Source organism: Terrapene carolina, unplaced genomic scaffold, assembly GCF_002925995.2.
Source record: "Terrapene carolina triunguis isolate 2854851 unplaced genomic scaffold, T_m_triunguis-2.0 Scaffold85, whole genome shotgun sequence".
Taxonomy (NCBI): domain Eukaryota; kingdom Metazoa; phylum Chordata; order Testudines; family Emydidae; genus Terrapene; species Terrapene triunguis.
Window position 1 is genome coordinate 33,038,020 of NW_020664436.1, and position 19,537 is coordinate 33,057,556.

The 19,537-nt window shown below is 42.5% G+C and overlaps 1 protein-coding gene across 3 annotated transcripts in view; it reads left to right on the plus strand.

The window, feature by feature from the left end:
* Positions 1–19,537, plus strand: part of AGPAT4 (1-acylglycerol-3-phosphate O-acyltransferase 4) — a 142,335-nt gene that overhangs the window by 86,789 nt on the left and 36,009 nt on the right. For all 3 annotated transcript variants that reach the window (XM_029911061.1, XM_024194747.2, XM_029911060.1), the window contains exons 3-5: positions 2,597–2,766; positions 13,128–13,289; positions 18,386–18,539. In XM_029911061.1, the coding sequence (XP_029766921.1) occupies positions 2,597–2,766; positions 13,128–13,289; positions 18,386–18,539 (486 nt within the window). The remainder of the gene's footprint in view (positions 1–2,596; positions 2,767–13,127; positions 13,290–18,385; positions 18,540–19,537) is intronic.

The following is a 19,537-nucleotide window of genomic DNA, read 5'->3' on the forward strand; positions in this document are numbered from 1 at the left end:
CCGGACATGTCCGGCTTTTGGGGATTTCCCCCCGGACAGGGATTTGAATCCCCAAAAGCCGGACATGTCCGGGAAAATCCGGACGTATGGTAACCCTAATTTAAGTTAGTGTAATGAGGTTGAATTGACATTTCCCATGCCTCTGAATATGCCCCTCTTTCTTTAACCACATCTTTACCTATGCACTCTGAGGCCAGGAGTAAAATTTTCAAAAGTACCTAAAACCCATTATCAAAAGTAACTTGGGCACTAATGAGTCTCTCATTGGAAGTCAGTGGAACTTAGGCACTTTTGAAAACGGGATTTAGGGGTGTTTGGAAATTTTACCGTAGGCCTATAGTAGAAAACTTGCACTAGTGTCACTAAATTGATATAAAATCACTTAATTTGTACCAGTGCAAATCCTTAAGATGAAGGTATTTCAGTTTAAATCACACTTAAACTGGTTCAATGTGGTTTCAAAACCTGCTCCTAACAGAAGTGTTGTTCTTGAGTGTTGCATCTGAAGAAGTGAGGTTTTTACCCACGAAAGCTTATGCCCAAATAAATCTGTTAGTCTTTAAGGTGCCACCAGACTCCTTGTTGTTTTTGTAGATACAGACTAACACGGCTACCCCCTGGTTCTTGAGAATGAAACCAATTTTTGTTTGCACTTAAACGTTTCCACAGAGTTTGCAACCCAAACATTATAGGGTTGGGCTTCTCCATGGGCACCAGAGTAACTAACTGTAAACCAAAGTGAAATTGACTCCTCTATTTTCATTATCCAGGCTGACAGAAGTTCAGAAAGTAAACCAAAGAGTATAAGTGGGGAAGAGCCAATTAAACCATTACTTTTTTTGTTTTAATAACATATGGTAGTGAAGTAGGAAATGATTTTTTGCAAATAAATGATTTATAAACGGACAGTGTCCATTTAAATTTCACTTCCCCATCATTTCCCTTCATTTCCACCATCCCGCGCTATTGACTTGTCCATCTAGGGCCTCATCCAACTCCCATCGAATCCAGAGGGAGCCTTTCCATTTACTACAGCAGAAGGTGGATAGGGTCCCTAATTCTGATCCAATTACATGGAGCGGGGTCTTCTGAGAAAGCTGCTGTTTGAGTAGCAGAGTGTGCAACCTTAGACAAAGCTGGCAACAGAGTGGTTCTGTGAAATGGGCACCCTGCCATAGAATGAGCCTTCCCAACTGACAGCTGTTCCAGTGTGTAAAATACTTGACGTGCAGCTGCTAACATGGTAGCTGACTGGCCTCTCCCGGTGCTGTATTAGCACTGCTGGAAGGATTGCCTCCTGTCTGTCAGCAGTAGGAAGGGCCATATTCAGAGAGGGTGCTCTGGCTCAGCAGAGAATGGGGTCAACGCTACTGCCACCTGGTTTGGACGAGTGCTTGAAGTGACAATCGTCACTGCTCATTTCACTCACATCAGTCTTTTTGCTATGGGCACTTGCGGCCTGGCCCAACCCAAAGGGAAAACATTGTGGCTCTGATCCCACCTGTCTGCCTCTCTGCCCAGCGCTCTTGATTTGTCTGCCTGAACAGGAGAATAGACCTCTTGGTGTGTGCACAGAAGTCACCTGTTAACAAACAAGCTTTTGTTGTGTATTTATAGGGGTATGATCTGAGGAGTGGGTATTCATCCTTCTCTTCTACGTATCTGAAGAGGCAGAGGGTCAGGAGGTGGCTATCATGAGTGGTAATAATGGATGGTACCTTATGAACACCCTAGTACAAAATAATTGAATATGCAGTTATATTTTTTTCATATTGCAGATGAAATTAAGAGCCCTAGAATTTGAGCCTGATCTAGCAAGATTCTGAGCGCCCCCAGAAGGCTGCTAGGATCAGGCCCTATGTGCTATAGGTAGACTTGGCCAAATTTGATTTACAATTTTGATGGATAATGTGGATATTTATTTGTATGTGTATTTTCTATTTTTATCCATTTAAACTTTTACAATTGTGGGGAAATGGAGGGGAGGGTCAGGTGATGGCAGGTTCAGACATTTGATTCAACTGTCTACGCTTTATAACCATTAAAATGCAAATTGTCAAGTCACGTCAAAATATACGAAGTAAATATCCTTAAATCAAACTCTTAAGTTCTCCAGCAGCATTTTTCCTTACCTATCTGTAAATTTCGTTTTATTATTGATGGAAATATTTTTTTTCATTGGGTTGTGTGTGTACAGTGAAATTGACATTTACTGGCATTTACCGATTAAAAATCTCATCCTTACAAGCCTAGCTATAGGTTGTTGGTTGACCTCAGCCTTAGGAGTTACTAGAGTGCTGGCAAGATCTCCCACAAAATGGAAGCAGATGCCTGCCTTCCTTCCAAAAGCTTTTTTTTTTAAAAAAACTTAAGCACTGTAGAAAGTGTTGTTCGACTTATCTTCCATCTAGCCCTGCACCCCCACTCTCTGCCCAACTGTATGAGTGTGTGACTGACGATTGCAGATTCAGCCTAGATGAGCTGCAGTGATTTCCTTTGCTATGTCCTGTAAGAGGCAAGTGATGCTTTCAGCGTGTAAGAGATTTGTGGGCGCACATGTATTTTATATATTCATTTATTTGTTGTTTTGTTCCAGAGATGGTGATGTTGCTGGAATGGTGGTCAGGCACTGATTGCACCCTCTACACTGACCCAGAGAGTTACCACAAGTACGGGAAAGAGAATGCCATCGTAATCCTTAATCACAACTATGAAATCGACTTTCTCTGTGGTTGGAACTTTTGTGAAAGATTTGGGGTTTTAGGGGTGAGTTCTGATTAGCATTTAAACCAATTAAATTTCACCTTTAACTTGTACAGAAAACATTCATATTTTAGTAAATAACCAGATCTGTGTCCAAATTTCATACAGCTCTTGTGCAGGCATTACTTGATCTTAGTGTTTTCCCCCTTCATCTTGCTGTCTTTCCTAGTTTGGAAAGATTTCCATAGGAGGAGAGAGTGACAGGGTTAGGAGTATCCAGAGAAAAGATGAATAAAAGGTGATATGATGAAGGTATACAGAAGAATGAATGAATGGTGTGGAGTGGGTCACTTGGGTATCCCAGAAAAAGGCACAGTTTTTAAACTGATAAAAGGAAATATTTTTAATGTAGAACTTAATCTGTGGAACTCGTTGCCACCATATTTCACTGAGCTCAACAATTCAGTAGGATTTTAATAGGATTAAACATTTTTATATGGTTGAAATATCCACAATTATTTCTACATGGGATATTAACCTTCATGATTCAGGACAGAAGCCAATTGCTTCAAGTACGTCTTCACTGCAGAATTAACTTGGGTGGTCAGCACCTGGGTCTGGGTCAGCTTAGCTTTGCCTAGGTGTGAGCAGCACCACTGCAAAGCCATTCTCAAGTTAGTGTCCTCACTGGTGCTGCACTCCCCTGTGTTTCACTAGGATTTCTGGTGGCATTCCCATGGTTCTCTGTGTTGGTGTAAACTGAGGTGCTCTACAATTCTTTCCCAGTGAATTGTAGGAGATCTTGTCTGTCCTGAACACACAAGGGAATTGTGGGAAGACATTGGAGGACTATCTACATTTGAGAGATTTAGCTTGCGTCCTCACTGCAAAGTGAGTGGGTTGCCAACATGACTGAAACCCTGACTCACTGTTTAGCCTACCGTCCAAGACGAGCCAGCTAGCCCAAACAGAAAACTTCTCCAAATTCAAAGAGGTTTGTTTGTTGTGGTGGAAGGGAGATTAAGGGCAACATCTGAGTCGGAAACTGAGTTAACTCTGCGATGAAGATGTACCCTAACTGCTAGGGGTTGAGAAGATAGCGTCTATCTCCCCCTACCCTCTACCTCCCATAAGCATGTTACAGTAGTCCATTACGTTGATTTTATATCCTCCTCTTAAGCATTTGCTACTGACCACTGTCAAAGCCTCTACACTAGAATGGACTAGTGTTGGTCTGACATTTCCTTTGTGCCGGAGTTTGGGAGATAGGGAATAACACTGTGAGGTGAGAAAATGTTCTGAGCCTCCGTAGTGCTTTACAGGCAACAGTGCAAATCTTGTAAAATTATGATAAAGGGACCTAATAATAAAAATGCCCTTGTCACGCTCCGAGGCAGGAAAAAATGAGGAAAATTATTACCAAAACTCCTCAGGCTTTGCATTTTACTGAATCAGCTATAGGCTTCTTGCTGCTCTGGAAGGGTTTTTTACAACCTTTTCACCATGCTTGGGACTTGCTGAGTTCTCAAGGAAGGTAATGGATGTAAGAAACCATCTAAGAAAACTGTCACTCTTATAAATACACCAGGTGCTGTATACCTATGCACTAACCCTTTCTGCACTATTACTAACTCGTGACACTCAGAATGCAGACCTAAAAGAACCAAGAAACTTGTAGATGGATGCATTAAATTTGTATTCTTAGAGGAACATGGGACATAAAGAATTTCTTCCATAAAGCATTATTTGTGTTTGGAGAATGATTGATTAATTTGTATAGAACTAATATCTAAAGCCCAAATTCTCCACTCGATTACACTGGTGCAGCGCTGCTGAGTGGGATTGCACTAGTGTAACTAAGAAAATTTGCCCCAGGTTATGTTTTACAACTTCCCAAGGTAACCAGTTTTTCTGTTTTAGTTTCAGTCTTGCCTCCTAGTGAAAGCCCATTACATTGTGTACAAGTGTCCAGCAGTTACTTTATACTTAGGGCCCTACCAAATTCATGGCCATGAAAAACGCATCACGGACCATGAAATCGGATCTTTTGTGTGCTTTTACCCTACACTATTCAGATTTCACGGGGGAGTCCAGTGTTTCTCAAATTAGGGGTCCTGACCCAAAAGTGAGTTGCAGGGGGGGTCAGAAGGTTATTTTAAGGGGGGTCGTGGTATTGCCACCCTTACTTCTGTGCTGCCTTCACACCTAGGCGGCCGGAGAGCGGCGACTGTGGCCGGGTGTCCAGCTCTGAAGGCAGCACCCTGCCAGCAGCAGCAAGGAAGTAAGGGTGGCAATTCATACCATGCCACCCTTACTTGTGTGCTGCTGCTTGTGGCAGCTCTGCCTTCAGAGCTGGGCTCCCGGACAGCAGTCACCGCCGTTCTCCGGCCACTCAACTCTGAAGGCAGCACAGCTGCAAGCAGCAGCGCAGAAGTAAGGGTAGCAGTACTGACATGCCCCCACAACTCCTTTTTGGCCAGGTCCCCTACAATTACAACACCATGAAATTTCAGATGTAAATACCTGAAATCATGAAATTTACGATTTTTAAAATCCTATGACTCTGAAATTGACCAAAATGGACAGTGAATTTGGTAGGGCTCTATTTATATTGCACTAAATCAATGTTTTTTCTTATATTTGGCCTGGTTAATTTATTACTGAATGTTTGTATCTTTGCCTTTTTCTTTTTTGGGATGAATTTATTTTCCTTCCTCTCAGATTTTCAATCTTTGGGTGCTGCACTGTACAAAATACTTGCTCCTTTGTTGCTGCTCATAACTCACAGGGCCCAAATCTTTGAGGTCCTGAGTGCTTTTAATTCCCATTCATTTCAATAGGATTTGAAAGCACTCAGACCCTCAAAGAGTTGGAGCTATGATTCTTAACGTCACAGTTGTGCACAAACTCTCGGTGCTACGTAGTTTGAACTTCATCACACAAACAGAAAATACATAACCCTGTGACTATTGTGTTTTAAATGGGTGAAGGCACTTTTTTAAAATATCGCTTCTTCCTTGCTCTCGTTAAGTGTTACTTAAAAAATATCCCTACAGATTTTGAGCTGCACGGGCAGTTAAACCTGGAAACAAGTTTCCTTCTCTTCTCTTCTTTTCCCCATTGACAGCTGCTTTGCCTCCTGAGCTTACCTGCAGCTCAGCTGTCTCGGGAATTCGAAAATTTGTCAGGAAAAGACTTGCAATTCATTATCAATGTGGGGGACTTCTGAGGGCGGAATGGAATCACACAAATCACCTTTGACAGTTTCATTGGAAAGAGTATAGTAGAGGGCATGGACAGCATCAACAAAATTATTCTTAATTCTTTAAACTGCCATTTATAAAACATCACAAGATGGCACCCTGCGGGAATGGGGTGAAGAGAGGTAGTGGGGGATTTGGCAGTGAGTGACTGAAGGGGGAGGAGGGAAATGTCAGTTTTAAAATGCCTGCTCCCTTATTCTGCACCAAGGTGTCAAGTTGCAGTTCGTGGCCCTTTCAGACATTTTAAACCAGTTTCCTAGTGTAAAAGTTAAATTAGGAACAGGTCAATATTCTTTTTTTATTTTATTTTAGAGAAAGCTAATATTGGCCGCTGGGCAACAAGCATTCTGTAAGGCCATCTGGGCTTTTGAACTGCAAGGCGGTAGGCCTTGTATAATGCAGGGAATCTTAATTTGTTGTAACCTTTTAATTTTTGTTTTTTTAACAAATATATGCGTAACAGCGAGATGAGGCGTTTCTGCCCATTTCTCTGATGTCTCGTTATTTTTTTAGGAACTACTTTTCCAAGTGGAAAGATCTATTGCTGTTTATATATAATAAAAAATGAAGGATCCATATTGATTGGGACTCAGGAGATCTGGGCTCTATTTCTGGCTGTGCCACTGGCCTGCTGGGTGACTTTGGGCAAGTCACTTCACTGCTCTGTGCCTCAGTTTCCTCCAGTTAAAATGGGGCTATTGATATTGACCTCCATTGCCTAGTGCTTTGATAATCTACTCATGGAAAAGTACTGTATAATATGTGGCGATGGTGGTGGTAGTCTGAATGCTAGTTGACGGTCTGCCTCAGCAAACATTACGTTCAGATTGGTGTACGTTACCCACTGAGCAGTTCATAATATTGGCTGTAATATAAATAGATTTCTAAAGGGGGGAAAAAGTGGTCATTTTATTGAGCTTGATCATCTGGGAGGAAAATTCTTCGGTACAGAACCATAATTTTAAATTTAGTTTAATTTTCTTATTTTAAAAAAAAAAAAAACTTACGGAGTGCAGATGAGTCAGATAATTCTTCTTAGCTCTGGTTAATTGTTCCAAGTCTCTCCACATGGCAGTAAAAATGAAACATAAGGAAGTTACTTTTTGAACAGTTGTGATGACTTGCAAAGGCATTGAGCGTAATCCTAGACTCGGACGGGGGGATAGATACTTTATTGTGTTGTTGCCAAGTCACTGTCCAGTAGAGACCCGTGGCTAACATGAATGTTAATTGCTCATTTTTCGAGAGCACTCACTTTTTATTTATAAAAGCAAATGCAGGAAACAAAAGTGGGACTCATGCAGGCAGGTGTGTGCAAGTTTTGTCACTCAGATCTGCCTGTGTGGGTGTGTAAAATATTATTGCAACATTAACTTTGAAGAATTACTAAATTCAGGAAAGTAAAGCCTTATAAGTTAAGCGTACTTGAGGTTCTATGAGGACTGATGTGGGGGCTAAGGAAATACTCCCTCAACTCAATTCTAGTACCCTGAGATTGCTTTAGATTTGGGGAAATGGATTCGGGAGTGTTATGTTTTTGAAATATAGCAAACCAGATCATCAAAACATTTCACTGCAAATAATTTATCAGTCAGATTTAGCCTATTTGCTGCTAGCAGTTTACAGTTTCATTAAATTTATCTGAAGTTATGAAACAAATTGTTGGTGGCTCTTTAAGTGGTTTAGGTTTCTGTCAGTATGTGATGTTCACGGTTCAAGCTGTGTTGGATAGTTAGCTGGGACTGCACAGATAAGTAAGGAGATTTTCTTTAAGTGGATAAGTACGCAAACACTTGCACAAATCTAAAATTCAGTATCTGTGGTTACTCATATGTATATGTAGAACTGAAATTTGCTTTCTGCAGCCATTCATGCAAGTGGAACTTGATCACACAGGTGTTTGTAACTGACCACACAAGTGCATACACAACCAAAGCTAATTCATTTCAGAGCTAGATTGAGTATATGAAGAAATATATCCTTTCTGTTATCATCCAGCTTTAATCCCAGCAGGCATCCTTATAGTCACATATGTGATTGTAATATAGTTCTGGAGCCTTAAAATCCCTCCTTTACTGCAGGAAGGCAATATCTTATGTGCAGTCACCCAGTGGTGGTCAATGGAATTTCTCTTGCAGGGAAGGTGAAATTTTAAGGCTACAGGAGAGGATTAGTATGTTGTTACAAAAAAACAGTTCATTAAAAGGAGAGCGAATGGGATAAAATAAACTCTGTGGATGCATGCTTCCCTCCGTTCTTCTGCATGTTATATGATATATGCACAGAGCAGGTTCTAGTTCTATATACTGGGGGAAAAGGAGGGGATAATTTGTATATTACAAGTCTAATTTATTCCTCCCACAAGAGAACAGTCTTGCTAATGTAACTCATTGAAAAACTTCCTTCCTGTAGTTAGTTCTCTGTAATTAGAGACTTCCTTCTACACTTAATGCAGACTTCTGGCACAAAACAGCATAAGATGCTTTTAGTTTCTCTTCATGTGCATCTAAGAGAGATTATCCACTCCAGTGCCAAAAACAACTTTTGGGGGAAGCTTTTGGCAGAAGAAAACAAGAAACAAATCCAATATAGCATTGAATATCCACATACTGGACAGAATTCAAGTGTCCAAATTTCCTCAGCATACATTCCTTATCTCTAGCATAGGTAATGCCTTAAATACTTTTAAAACATCATATCAGCATGTCATTTTCTATTTAATCAAAAATGGGGGAGAGTAGAAAATTTACCATTGCATGTAACTGTCAAGAGTTTTTGCATATGCTAAGAAAGCATAATTAAACAGTAGTTGGTGACAAGAAATGGTTAGAACCTTTATTGTGCTTTGGAGGCATAACCTTTGTAGACTCAGATTGCAGCCAGAAGGGATCATTAGATCATCTACTTTGACCTTTTGCATAGCACACAGAATTTCACCTAGTTACCCTTGTATTGAGCCCAATAATTGTCGTTGAAGCTGTGTTGCATGGCCTTATTGCAGGGCAATCTTACCTTTTCTTATAGTCTCTGTTTTTCAGTAGAGTACACGTTGACTATTACCCGTGCATTACAAGACGACAAGATTTCCCCCCTCTTTTGGGCAACATGTTTGCTTACTTAATTCTGGCCTGGCTTTCTTTTTGCTTCCAGCTGCAATTCAAGGTGCTTGGCTTTGTTCTGTAAAGCTGTGTGGCTATTCGGAATACCACACCGTTCTTCTCCACCTCATGGCTGTGGCAGCTGAAGGTTAGCTGAGTTAATGGTTGCTAGATTTAAATATCCGGGGTCAGGGTACTGTCAGGGAGGGATGTTCGCTGAAATTTTCTTCCTTTGCTGGATTTGTTGATCTTTTGGCACAGTACAAGGCCCACTTCGAGCTTTTGCAGGGGGAAGTGGGAGGCTTTAATATATTCATGAAATACAGCTGGCTGACTGCAGACACCTTGACAATACCCAACAGACATGCTATAAATGTGGATGTATAGTTCTAGAACTGTTTTAGTGTGAGGCAGTGCATAGCTTGTGACTGCTTCTAATTAATGCATAATACAATACATCCCATTTCCTTACACTGCACTCTACGCACCCATGAGGTTTCTTTCCCATTTAATGCTGTGGTCCTTACACTTCTATAGCAACTGCTATCTGAGGATCCCAGAATGCTCCAAAAACACAAAGTAACCCTCGCAACCTTCCCCGGACAGCACTTGATTGGAAACAAGAGGGGCAAGTATTGCTAAAGGGATAGAGTTCAGATTGTGTAGTTGACATATGACCTTAACTGTGCGTTTTCTTTTAGACCATTTGTTTTTTGTAAGAACTTCAATGTTATATTAAAGAGACGCAAGCAGCTTGAAAATCACACTTCCATCTGAAAATAGTTATTATTAGAAGTAACCCCTGAATATACTATAATGAAAGACAAAGAAAAATATTTGTCCAATTTTTTCAGTTTGTTTACTGCACTTGGTGCATTTGAGACCACTTAGTGTATAGTAAGTTTCACTGGTTTGTTGATGTATATCCTTCCCAGGCTCTGCCAGAGGGTGTTTACTAGCAATAGCAAAGCAGAAACTAAAAAGGCTTCAGGCCAGAGTGTGGGGAAAGGGAAAGGAGAAGGAAAGTGAAGCTAAGCATGTTTGTTACTCTTGCACACTCAGACCCATCTAAGAGACTGTTTTGAATGTTAGGAGAAAAAACCTTATTTTTTTTCTAAGAAATTAGTTTAGAAATCACCACATTTAAAGGGTATCTACCAGAAAACTGAACTTAAAAAAAGAGCGTCCCTTTGAAGTTAAATGTTAGGTCTGTCAAATGTTTACAACTGTGGTGTGTGTGTGTGTGTGTGTGTGTGTGTGTGTGTGTGTGTGTGTGGTTTTTTTTTTTTTTTTTTTTTTTTTTTTTTTTCCCCTTGGGGTAGGGTTACCATTCGTCTGGATTCTCCTGGACATGTCCGGCTTTTTTGAGTTAAAAATAGCGTCCGGGGAGAATTTGTAAATGTCCGGGGACCCCCCCCCCATGCAGAGCGCGCATGGCTGACAGGGCAGCCAGCTGGATCCTGCCACTCGCACGGGGCTCTGACAGCCAGAGCCCCTCCTCCGCTTCCCCCTCCTCTCCCCTGCAGCTTGAAATCACTCCCCTCCTCTCTCTCCCTCCCCCTCCCTGCATTCGCAGATCGCCGGCCGGCCGTTCGCCTTGGGCCTCCGGCAGTCTGGAGCTCCTCCCCCTCCCCTACTGCCCAGCGCGCCGCTCCGCAGCACTCTGAGCGGCACGGTAAGGGGGCTAGGGGGTCGGAGAAGGGGCAGGGAGGTTCTGGAGGGGGCAGTCAAGAGACAGGGAGCAGGGTTGGATGGGTAGGGAGTTCGGGGGGGGTTCTGTCTGGGGGTCGGGGTGTGGATAAGGTTTTGGGCAGTCAGGGTACAGGTAGGGGGTAGGGTCCTAGGGGGGCAGTTAGGGTGGGGGGGGTCTCAGGAGGGGGCAGTCAGGGGACAAGGAGCAGGGGGGGTTGGGGATTCTGAGGGGGGCAGTCAGGGGGTGGGAAGTGGGAGGGAGTGGATGGGGGCAGGGCAGGGTGGGGGCAGGGCTAGAGCGGGGCTCCCCCCCACAGTGTCCTCTTTTTTGATTGTGGAAATATGGTAACCCTGCCTTGAGGGCAGAAGGGTTTGTTGGTTAATAATTATGAAATATTGTATAGGTGCAATGATCAATCCACTGGTTCCTGACAATCCAAATAACATATACCAGGATCCAGCAATGCTGAATATGAATTCTGGAGATAAGGCTGCACATAGAGAAGAGGGATAGACCTAGGTAGTAGGTGATGATGGGTATTGGTAGTAGAAAGGTATCCTAGTGTCTGGGAGTGGATGCAGGGGTATCCTGAGAAAGAGACGAAGGAGCTAGCAATTATATGGGAAGGACTAATGCTAGGGCAGGAAGGGGCCTTGGAGAACCAGGCCATGTTCAGCATAGCTGCTGCAGTGTGGTAGGGGCTAGTTGAAGTATCAAATATCTGGACTGATATTTGGAATCAGATTTGTACAAATATGAATGTGACAAAAATGGCTGGATTCATGCACAAATCAATTCTTAACCGGGGGTTCATCAGATCACTGATCAACAGAGCTGGGCCTCCGCCATAAAGTTCAGATCCTGATGCTAAGCCCCCCCCCCCCCCCCCCCCCCAAAAAAAAAAAAGCTGTGAAGGAAGAGGGTTCAGGGTTCTGCTTTAGGCCCATCACTACTAATTAACTAATAGTATTGGGAGGGAGGGAGAGGGAAGGTCTGTGTGAGGCACTCTTGATGATTGAAAACATTAAATTCCTATTTCCAGTTTTTGGAAGCTGACTTCCCCACATTTGCTCTCCTTGGCTTCTGTGTGTCTGTTACTAATAAAGCTAAGTGATCTATATTTGCCTTCTAGTCTCATGGGTATTGTAGGTAGCTTAATTATTTACAGACATTTTCTAAGGGGGGGGAGAGCAGAAAAGAAAGATGAGGAGAAGACAAGAACTAAGTTGTCTCTATTGCCATTGTAATGAAAAAAGCAAATCTCTCTCTCTAATAGTCATTACTTGAATGTAGAGTTCACCAATTGTCACTAGTCAAATCTGATGTCCAATCCCTGGGCTACGGTGCTTTATGATAGAACAAATGCACAATGGACCGTTATTGCTGCATGTACCCTGTAGAAAATGGGACTTTTTTCAGTCAGTGCTGAAGCAACATTTCACACATTGTTTGCGGCTTTATTCTTCATTCTGACCATTCTATAACACAACAAACTACAAGCTAGCTTAGAGTTGAGCTGGTTAGGAAGGGAGGAAAGGAACAATAAAACACATTGTGGAAAGGTTGTTTTGCGAGAAGAAGCATAGTTTTGCAGTTAGGGAGTGGACTAGGACTTGAGTAGTGTTACTGACTACAGCATAGACCACCTGCATGACCTTGGACAAGTCACTTGAATCTCTTTGTATCCCATCTATAAAATGGAGCTAATGCTTCCTTTCTGTACAGGGATATTGTGAAGAGAAATTCCTTAACGTATGAGTGGTGCTGAGGGAGTACGGTGATGAGTGCTATAGAAAAGCCTATACGTAAATAAATTTTTCCCTATGAACTCTCTAAATTGTATGGGTAGACTGCTGATTGTGATGCAGACAGTCAAAAAATTCAACAGATGGTTCAGATTCAATAACAAAGACATGCAAAAAGAATTACTCTCATTCATAATACCTAATCCTGTTAGCTCAGCATGGAAGCATATTGGCAGGAACTTGGGCTGCCACTGCCCATGATGTATTGGTTCTCTAGATAAATCAAGAACTTAATTCTTTGTGGCTGGCAGCCTAACCCCTTGCACGAGTTCCTCACTTTTCAAAACAATTTAGCTTTATGTGGATTTTTTTAAATTGCATACAACTTCCTTTTATGCACACAGCTGGGGCCAAATTCTGCTCCCTACCGGATGTTGTGAAGAACCTTTGATTGTTAAAACCAATGGTACAAGCTGTGCAGTAAGATACTATTCAGCGTGAGTCAGTGTATTGGCATTTGGCCCTTTGTGTCTCATGTACCCTTAAAATTCAATAAACCGTTTCTTGTTTTTAAAAAAAAAAAATCTATGTAATGCTTTTTTTTTTTTAATGCTCTTTCTTGCAGAGTTCCAAAGTGCTTGCAAAAAAGGAACTTTCTTACGTGCCTATCATTGGTTGGATGTGGTATTTCCTAGAGATAGTCTTCTGCAAGCGTAAATGGGAGGAAGATCGGAAAACTGTCATGCAGAGCTTGCTCAATCTCCGGGATTACCCTGAAAAATTTTGGGTAAGTGGTGACCGGGGAGTGGAGTTTAGGGCACTTTTGTTTCTCGAGGGACAGAGAACATAAATGCAACAGCCCTTCACTGGCTCAATGCTGTGAATTTGGTTTAGTGTTTCATGAACTTCCCAGAAAAGTCAGAGAACAATGAGGAGAATTTGAATGTCTTTCACTAACCCTCTACCAAGACAGAACAATGGGAATGCCAAGGAAACAAATAGGGATATAAATTGTATAGGTGGCAATTATTTATCCTGGGATTTGATCAGTTCAGCAAACTCCATGCACCTCTGAACCTGGAAGTTTAGAGGTCTATGGAAAAGTTGAGTGTGGATATGACAATGTACCAAATATATGTATTTTTAATTTCCCCTCTTCTACCCCTGTTCTTTCTATTTTGATGTTCCTACTCTCACCCCCACGCTCCATTTCTCCTACTTTAATCCCATCTCTCTCGAGGCCCATGTGGCAGTTACTGAGTCAAACTCAGCACTGATGTAAGTGAATTAACTCAGAGTTGTGCCTACTCAACCAAAGTGACATTTGGCCCCCTGATTTTTCTAATCTGAAAAGAACTGGATTTCCTGTCTCTGCACCAAGATAGTGTTAACTTCCCAATATCCCCATCCCCTCTCATTGGGCTGGGAAATGAGACACAGGCGCTGTGTGTCTAATCTGCCAGGGGGTGCTCCCCCTCCAGGCCCCACCCCCACTATACCTCGCCTGTTCCCGCCCCTGCCCAGTTCTGACCCCTCCCCAGAGCACTGTGCCCTCACTCCTCCCTCATTCCCCCCCTCAGCGCCTCCAGATGCCGTGAAACAGCTGATCCGGGGGAGGGGCTAATCGGTGGGGCCCGCCAGCGGGTGAGAGGTGCTGAGGGGAGGGGGGGGGGGGGGGGCTGCCAGTGGGTGCTCAGCACCCACCTTTTTTTCTCTCCTGTGGATGCTCCAGCCCCGGAGCACCCACGGAGTCGGCGCCCATGAAAAGACGGATTGAGACTGGGAATGAAAAGGTGTTGACTTTTTTTCTTTATCCAGTATTTGGGGAAAACTCCCAATTTTGGTGAGTTGGTGATGGCAAGAGGAGAGAGATGGACTCGTATAGGGAAATCTGTCTTAACCAACCACAAAAGGGGCCAACAAACTGATTGCTTAACAGAGGTGCTTTTCTAATGAAGATATTGACCTGGACTTCTGAGGACGTGAGCCCTCTCAACTCCTTTTGAAGTCAATGAGTATTGAAGGCAATTAGCACCTTGCAGAATTGAGCCAATTGTTTCAGGGATGTGTTGGATGATCTCCAGCTAGGTGGTTGCCTAATTGCATCAGCTTCTATTTTCTTTTGTACAGTTTCCACTGTACTCTTAAGCACCTTTTTAAAGGTCAAATAATTTGTTATAAACTTAGACTGCTCAGCGCTAATTAGCTCACTCATCCTTTGTTGCCTGATATCCCCTTCATTTACTCTAGTCCTATTACAGATGGTGTTTATGTAATTGTCATACAACTGGGGTTAATTCAGGATGAAGTGGAATTTTAATTTGCATTCCTGGTGGTGGTCCCGTGTCAGCACAGATAGCAATAGCACCTTGGGTACAGAATGGAAACCGGTTAGACCTGCTGAAAGGATTTTCTCCTCCCTTTCTGAATGCTTCATCTGCATATTTAACAAGATATGTATACTCCACAAGTATGGTGCATTGGGGGCTAGAGCAGATGATCCATCTCTAATTTCTGTGAGACAAATCCTGGCTGAGTTACTAGCAGAGATAGTCAAATGCCACAAAATCTTTCCTTTAATTTAAAAATAAGCTCACTTTCTGGCAATGCTCAGCCCCTTTTGTGTTCACTTTCCATTAACCTTCCAGCAATCAATTTGTTCTTATGCATGTGCTGATGGGGAAATACATTTTAAGCTCTCGTATCTGCATAATTTCCCCAGAAATGGTATATCTTATGTAGGATGGGATACTGGTTAGTGGCACTGCATTTACGGGTCTATAGTTTGCTGTCCTCACCACACTCCTAGACAAAACGTAATTGCATCTTCAGCTGGGAATCATAGTAATGTAGATCTGGAAGGCACCTCAAGACAGGTGCCGACTTCCACAGTTCCCGGGGCGGGGAGGGGTGCTTAACCCCCACTCCACCCCTTTCCCCAAACTCCTGCCCTGCCTCTTCCTGCTCTGTCTCTCCCTTCCTTGTTCCATCCCCTTCCCCAACCCCGCGCCTCCTGCATGCTGCTGAACAGATGATCACGGTGGGCGGGAGGTGCTGGGAGGGATGGGGAGGAGCTCATCTGCAAGGCTGCCGGTGGGTGCTGAGCACCCACTATTTTTTTTTTTTTCCGTGGGCTCTCCAGGACTTCTGACATATATTCCACAATCACCCTAGGTTAGGCAACCTTCCAGTGCTAAATTATCCTTTTAGTTTGAAAGTTTTTCCAAATATCAAACCAGTATATCTCTTGCTGTAAACTAAGCTGCTTGTTTCTTGTCCTACCCTCAGTGGAGACACAACCATTGATCACCATCCTCTTTTTATAACAATATTTTATGTATTTGAAGGCTGTTACCATGTCTCCCTTCAGCCTTCTCGTCTCTAGGCTAAACGTGCCAATTCTTTCAACCTTTCCTCCTGGGTCATGTTTTCTAAATCTTTTATCATTTTGGTTGCTCTCCTCTGGACTCTTGCCAATTCGTTCACATCTTCCTTTTAAGTGTGGGAGCCTGAAACTAGACACACTACTCCAGCTGAGGCCTCACCAGTGCTGTGTTAAGTGGAACAATTACCTTCTGTGTCTTGCATACAATACTCCTGTGAAGGGTGTAGTCAGATTCTTGGGACACACTAGAAGGACAGGCTCCCCTAAAAACTTGCCAGAACCCTGTCTGTCCATTCTAGATACTTTATATGGCCCTCATTGTGAAATGTACAGATACTGCAGTAATCTTTAATGTACTTATCCTCGCAACACCCAGGTAAAGTAGGGAAGTGCGGTTATTCTCCTTTTACAGATGGGGAAATGAGATGGAGAGAAATTAAATGACAGCCATACAGGCAGTCTGTAGCAGAGCAGGGACTTGAACCTAGCTCTCCCAAGGCTGGTGCCCTAACTGCTGGATGGCATATACTTCCTCTCTAGCACCACGGCAGTTTAAGAGCCAGGATTTGTCCACATCCATCACCACTAGGAAACATGTCATTACTTGTGCTATAGAGGGTGGCTCTACAGGGCCATGATGCAGGTTAATACATCTCTTCTCTATGGAAATTAAAATAACTGATCTTTGTTATATCATTGGGAGCACTTTTCGTCATGACTATGTTCAGGTATCAAACCCTCAGGTTTTATGGTTTATATGGATGGAATGTGAATGCGATTATTCCCCAAAAAGCTATTTCCTCCTCAGCATCTTACAGCCCATGTGTCTTTTTAGCTGTCTGTGCTATTGAACTTTAAAAGGTGGAAGAAAATGACATCCTGGTGGAAAATTAGTGATGATGGTGTGACATTAGCCAGGGTACAATCTGTATTGTTGAACAGCTATGTCCTCTTAATTCTCTAGTCTGAGGTGCCTTTTAAACTGCTGTGCTGTCAGAACATCCTCTCCTGGCCTGTTCTCACAGCCTTCAGCATGCAAATTCACCCCCCAGCTAAATACACGAGCCCTCTGACCAATCACTCATGAATTACATACAGGGCAACACGTGCACATTCTTAGTCCCAGCCTTGTTCCCCCATAAATATGTGTCTTGTACGGTCTAGCACACTACTGAGCAATGTAAGCTCATACAGTCCATTTCAGCAAAGGAAAATATGTGCACTAGCAGTGTTATCCCAAATGGAGGTACCCTCACACTTTAATCCAAACACACTGGTTAAGATAAAACAATAAGATAAGTTTATTAACTACAGAAATAGATTTTAAGTGATTACAAATGATGAGGCATAAAAGTCAGGAATGGTTACAAAAGAAAATAAGAGTAAAACGCAGGCTAATATCTTAAGCTAAGTGAATTTCAAAGCAAAGGTTTTGTCTCACCATATGCCTGGGACTCTTCCCGCTTAGTTCAGTTCTTTGAGAGTCAGTGATGTCATGGAGGAGAGGTGAAATGAAGGTCTCTCTCTCTCTCTCTCTCTCATACCACCCTCCCCTCTTTGAGAATTACCCCCGACTGGGGTGCAAGCAACAAGTAGTCTTTTGCGGATGTGAGGGTTGGACCATCTCTGTGACGAAATGTAAATTTCTTGTCTGCACCTTCCCATTACTGAAGAATGGCTGCTTAAGCCGGTGATAGCTCTTTAACACCTGGCTGGGGCCAGTGAGTTTTTGTCTCTGAAAAACTGGTTTGTGGGTGTTACGCAGAATTATAACATACTTCAGTAACAATCATACAGTAGAATCTTATAACCTCTCATATTGTGTTGCCGCACATACTTTGCCAGGACAATAATGTTCAGCAGGCTGATGTTTCAAATGATAACTCACAAGGCATACTTTGTACATAATTTATCAGTGTCCTGTAAAAGTGGTGAACATAATAATATAGACTATCACAGGTCAGTCCCTTCTTTAAATATTTATTGGGAATGGGTCTGAGAGGCCAGCCGTGAAATATGGATCGAGATCTGGATTTGAACTTTCCCATTGTTGAGGGAAGTTGGAATCTGAAGTTCTGGTTTGGAACTGTCTCTAGTACATCCCCTTTGAGATAATAACCCGTATACTACTCAGTCAGACCAGAAGTCCTAGTGCACTGCCTTGGTGCTCCTCATGGTAACCAGCCTTCGTGTTATCACTGGAGAACTTTCTTTTTTTGGTCTGCTGTGATGATATAAGAAAGGGAGTGGTTTTATTAAAAAACACTTGCATTTCTTGCTCAAAATTCTGCAGACCACAGTAGTCTGAGCAGTAATACCAGACACGAGCCATCAGGAGGAAAGTAAGGTTTTTCAAGATTTTTGTTTCCTTTCACCCACTTCATTCCCAAAATACAGCTAACAAGAAGGAAGGTTTAAAGAAACCCAAACTAGTGAACGTTTGTTTTGTGATCAATGTATGAGCTGGTTTTCTAACTATAGCCCTGTCTTGCTTTCAGTTCTTGATACACTGTGAGGGCACGAGATTCACAGAGCAGAAGCACCAAATCAGCATGCAGGTTGCTGAAGCCAAAGGCCTGCCTAAACTCAAGTATCATCTGCTGCCCCGGACAAAGGGATTTGCTGTCACTGTGCAAAGTTTGAGAAATGTAGGTAAGGAAAGTCACACAGAGCAAATTCTAAATGATCATTTCAGTCTCCTGCTGTCATCCTGCCTTGTTCTTTTTCCTCTAGAACAGTGGTTTCCCAAACTTTAACAACCTGTGAACCCCTTTCACTAAAATGTCAAGTCTCGCGAACCCCCTCCTAAAAATGAATATTTCCAGGGATTTTCTCCTTTACCTGAGTATAAAATATAAAAGCAGTGATCTTGGAAATATAAAATTTGTTTTTATGACATGCTTATTACACACTATTTATTATTAATTATTTATCATTACAGTATTTTTATTACATAATGAAAACGGCAACACTCTTCCAAGATCTCACTTTCGTAGCTTGTATCACTCTGAATAAGCCTGTTCTAAGACAAGGCTCCTATGTTTCATCAAGGAGTATCAGATGTGAAACAAGCATGAAGGTATTTAAGAAGCCAACTCAAAGAGTTCCTCCTACACAAGCATTCAGGTCTTGAGCAGTCCAGGCAAATAACGCACGTTACAGCAAAGCTTAAACTTGTTCTTCATAATAATTTTAAAAACACCACTAGCTGCCTATTTAATTTTAAAAACAGCAAAAAATATCCACCTCCCTTTCCATTTCTTATAAGGAGTCTTGAAGTTTAAATCTCCTCAGTGTGATAGATATGCTTGTTTTGATCTGCTTAGCTCTTGGAAGTCCAGGGGCTCCGGGCTGCTGGCCCCATGGTGCCTGGGGACCCTAGGGACAGCTCTGTCCGCCACTAGGGAATTTTTTCCCGAGAACCCCCTGTAACATTTCGCAAACCCCCAGGGGTTCACGAACCTCAGTTTGGGAACCACTGCTCTAGAATGTGTGTCTGTAAAATTTAACTAGAATCCCTGTTGATCTATATTTCTACCAGCTCACAAAGACTAATGAATCGATTTTAAGAGCCCTTTATGCCGACAAAAATGGCTTCGTTGTGTGGACGGGTGCAAGGTTACTTCGATTTAATGCTGCTAAATTCGACC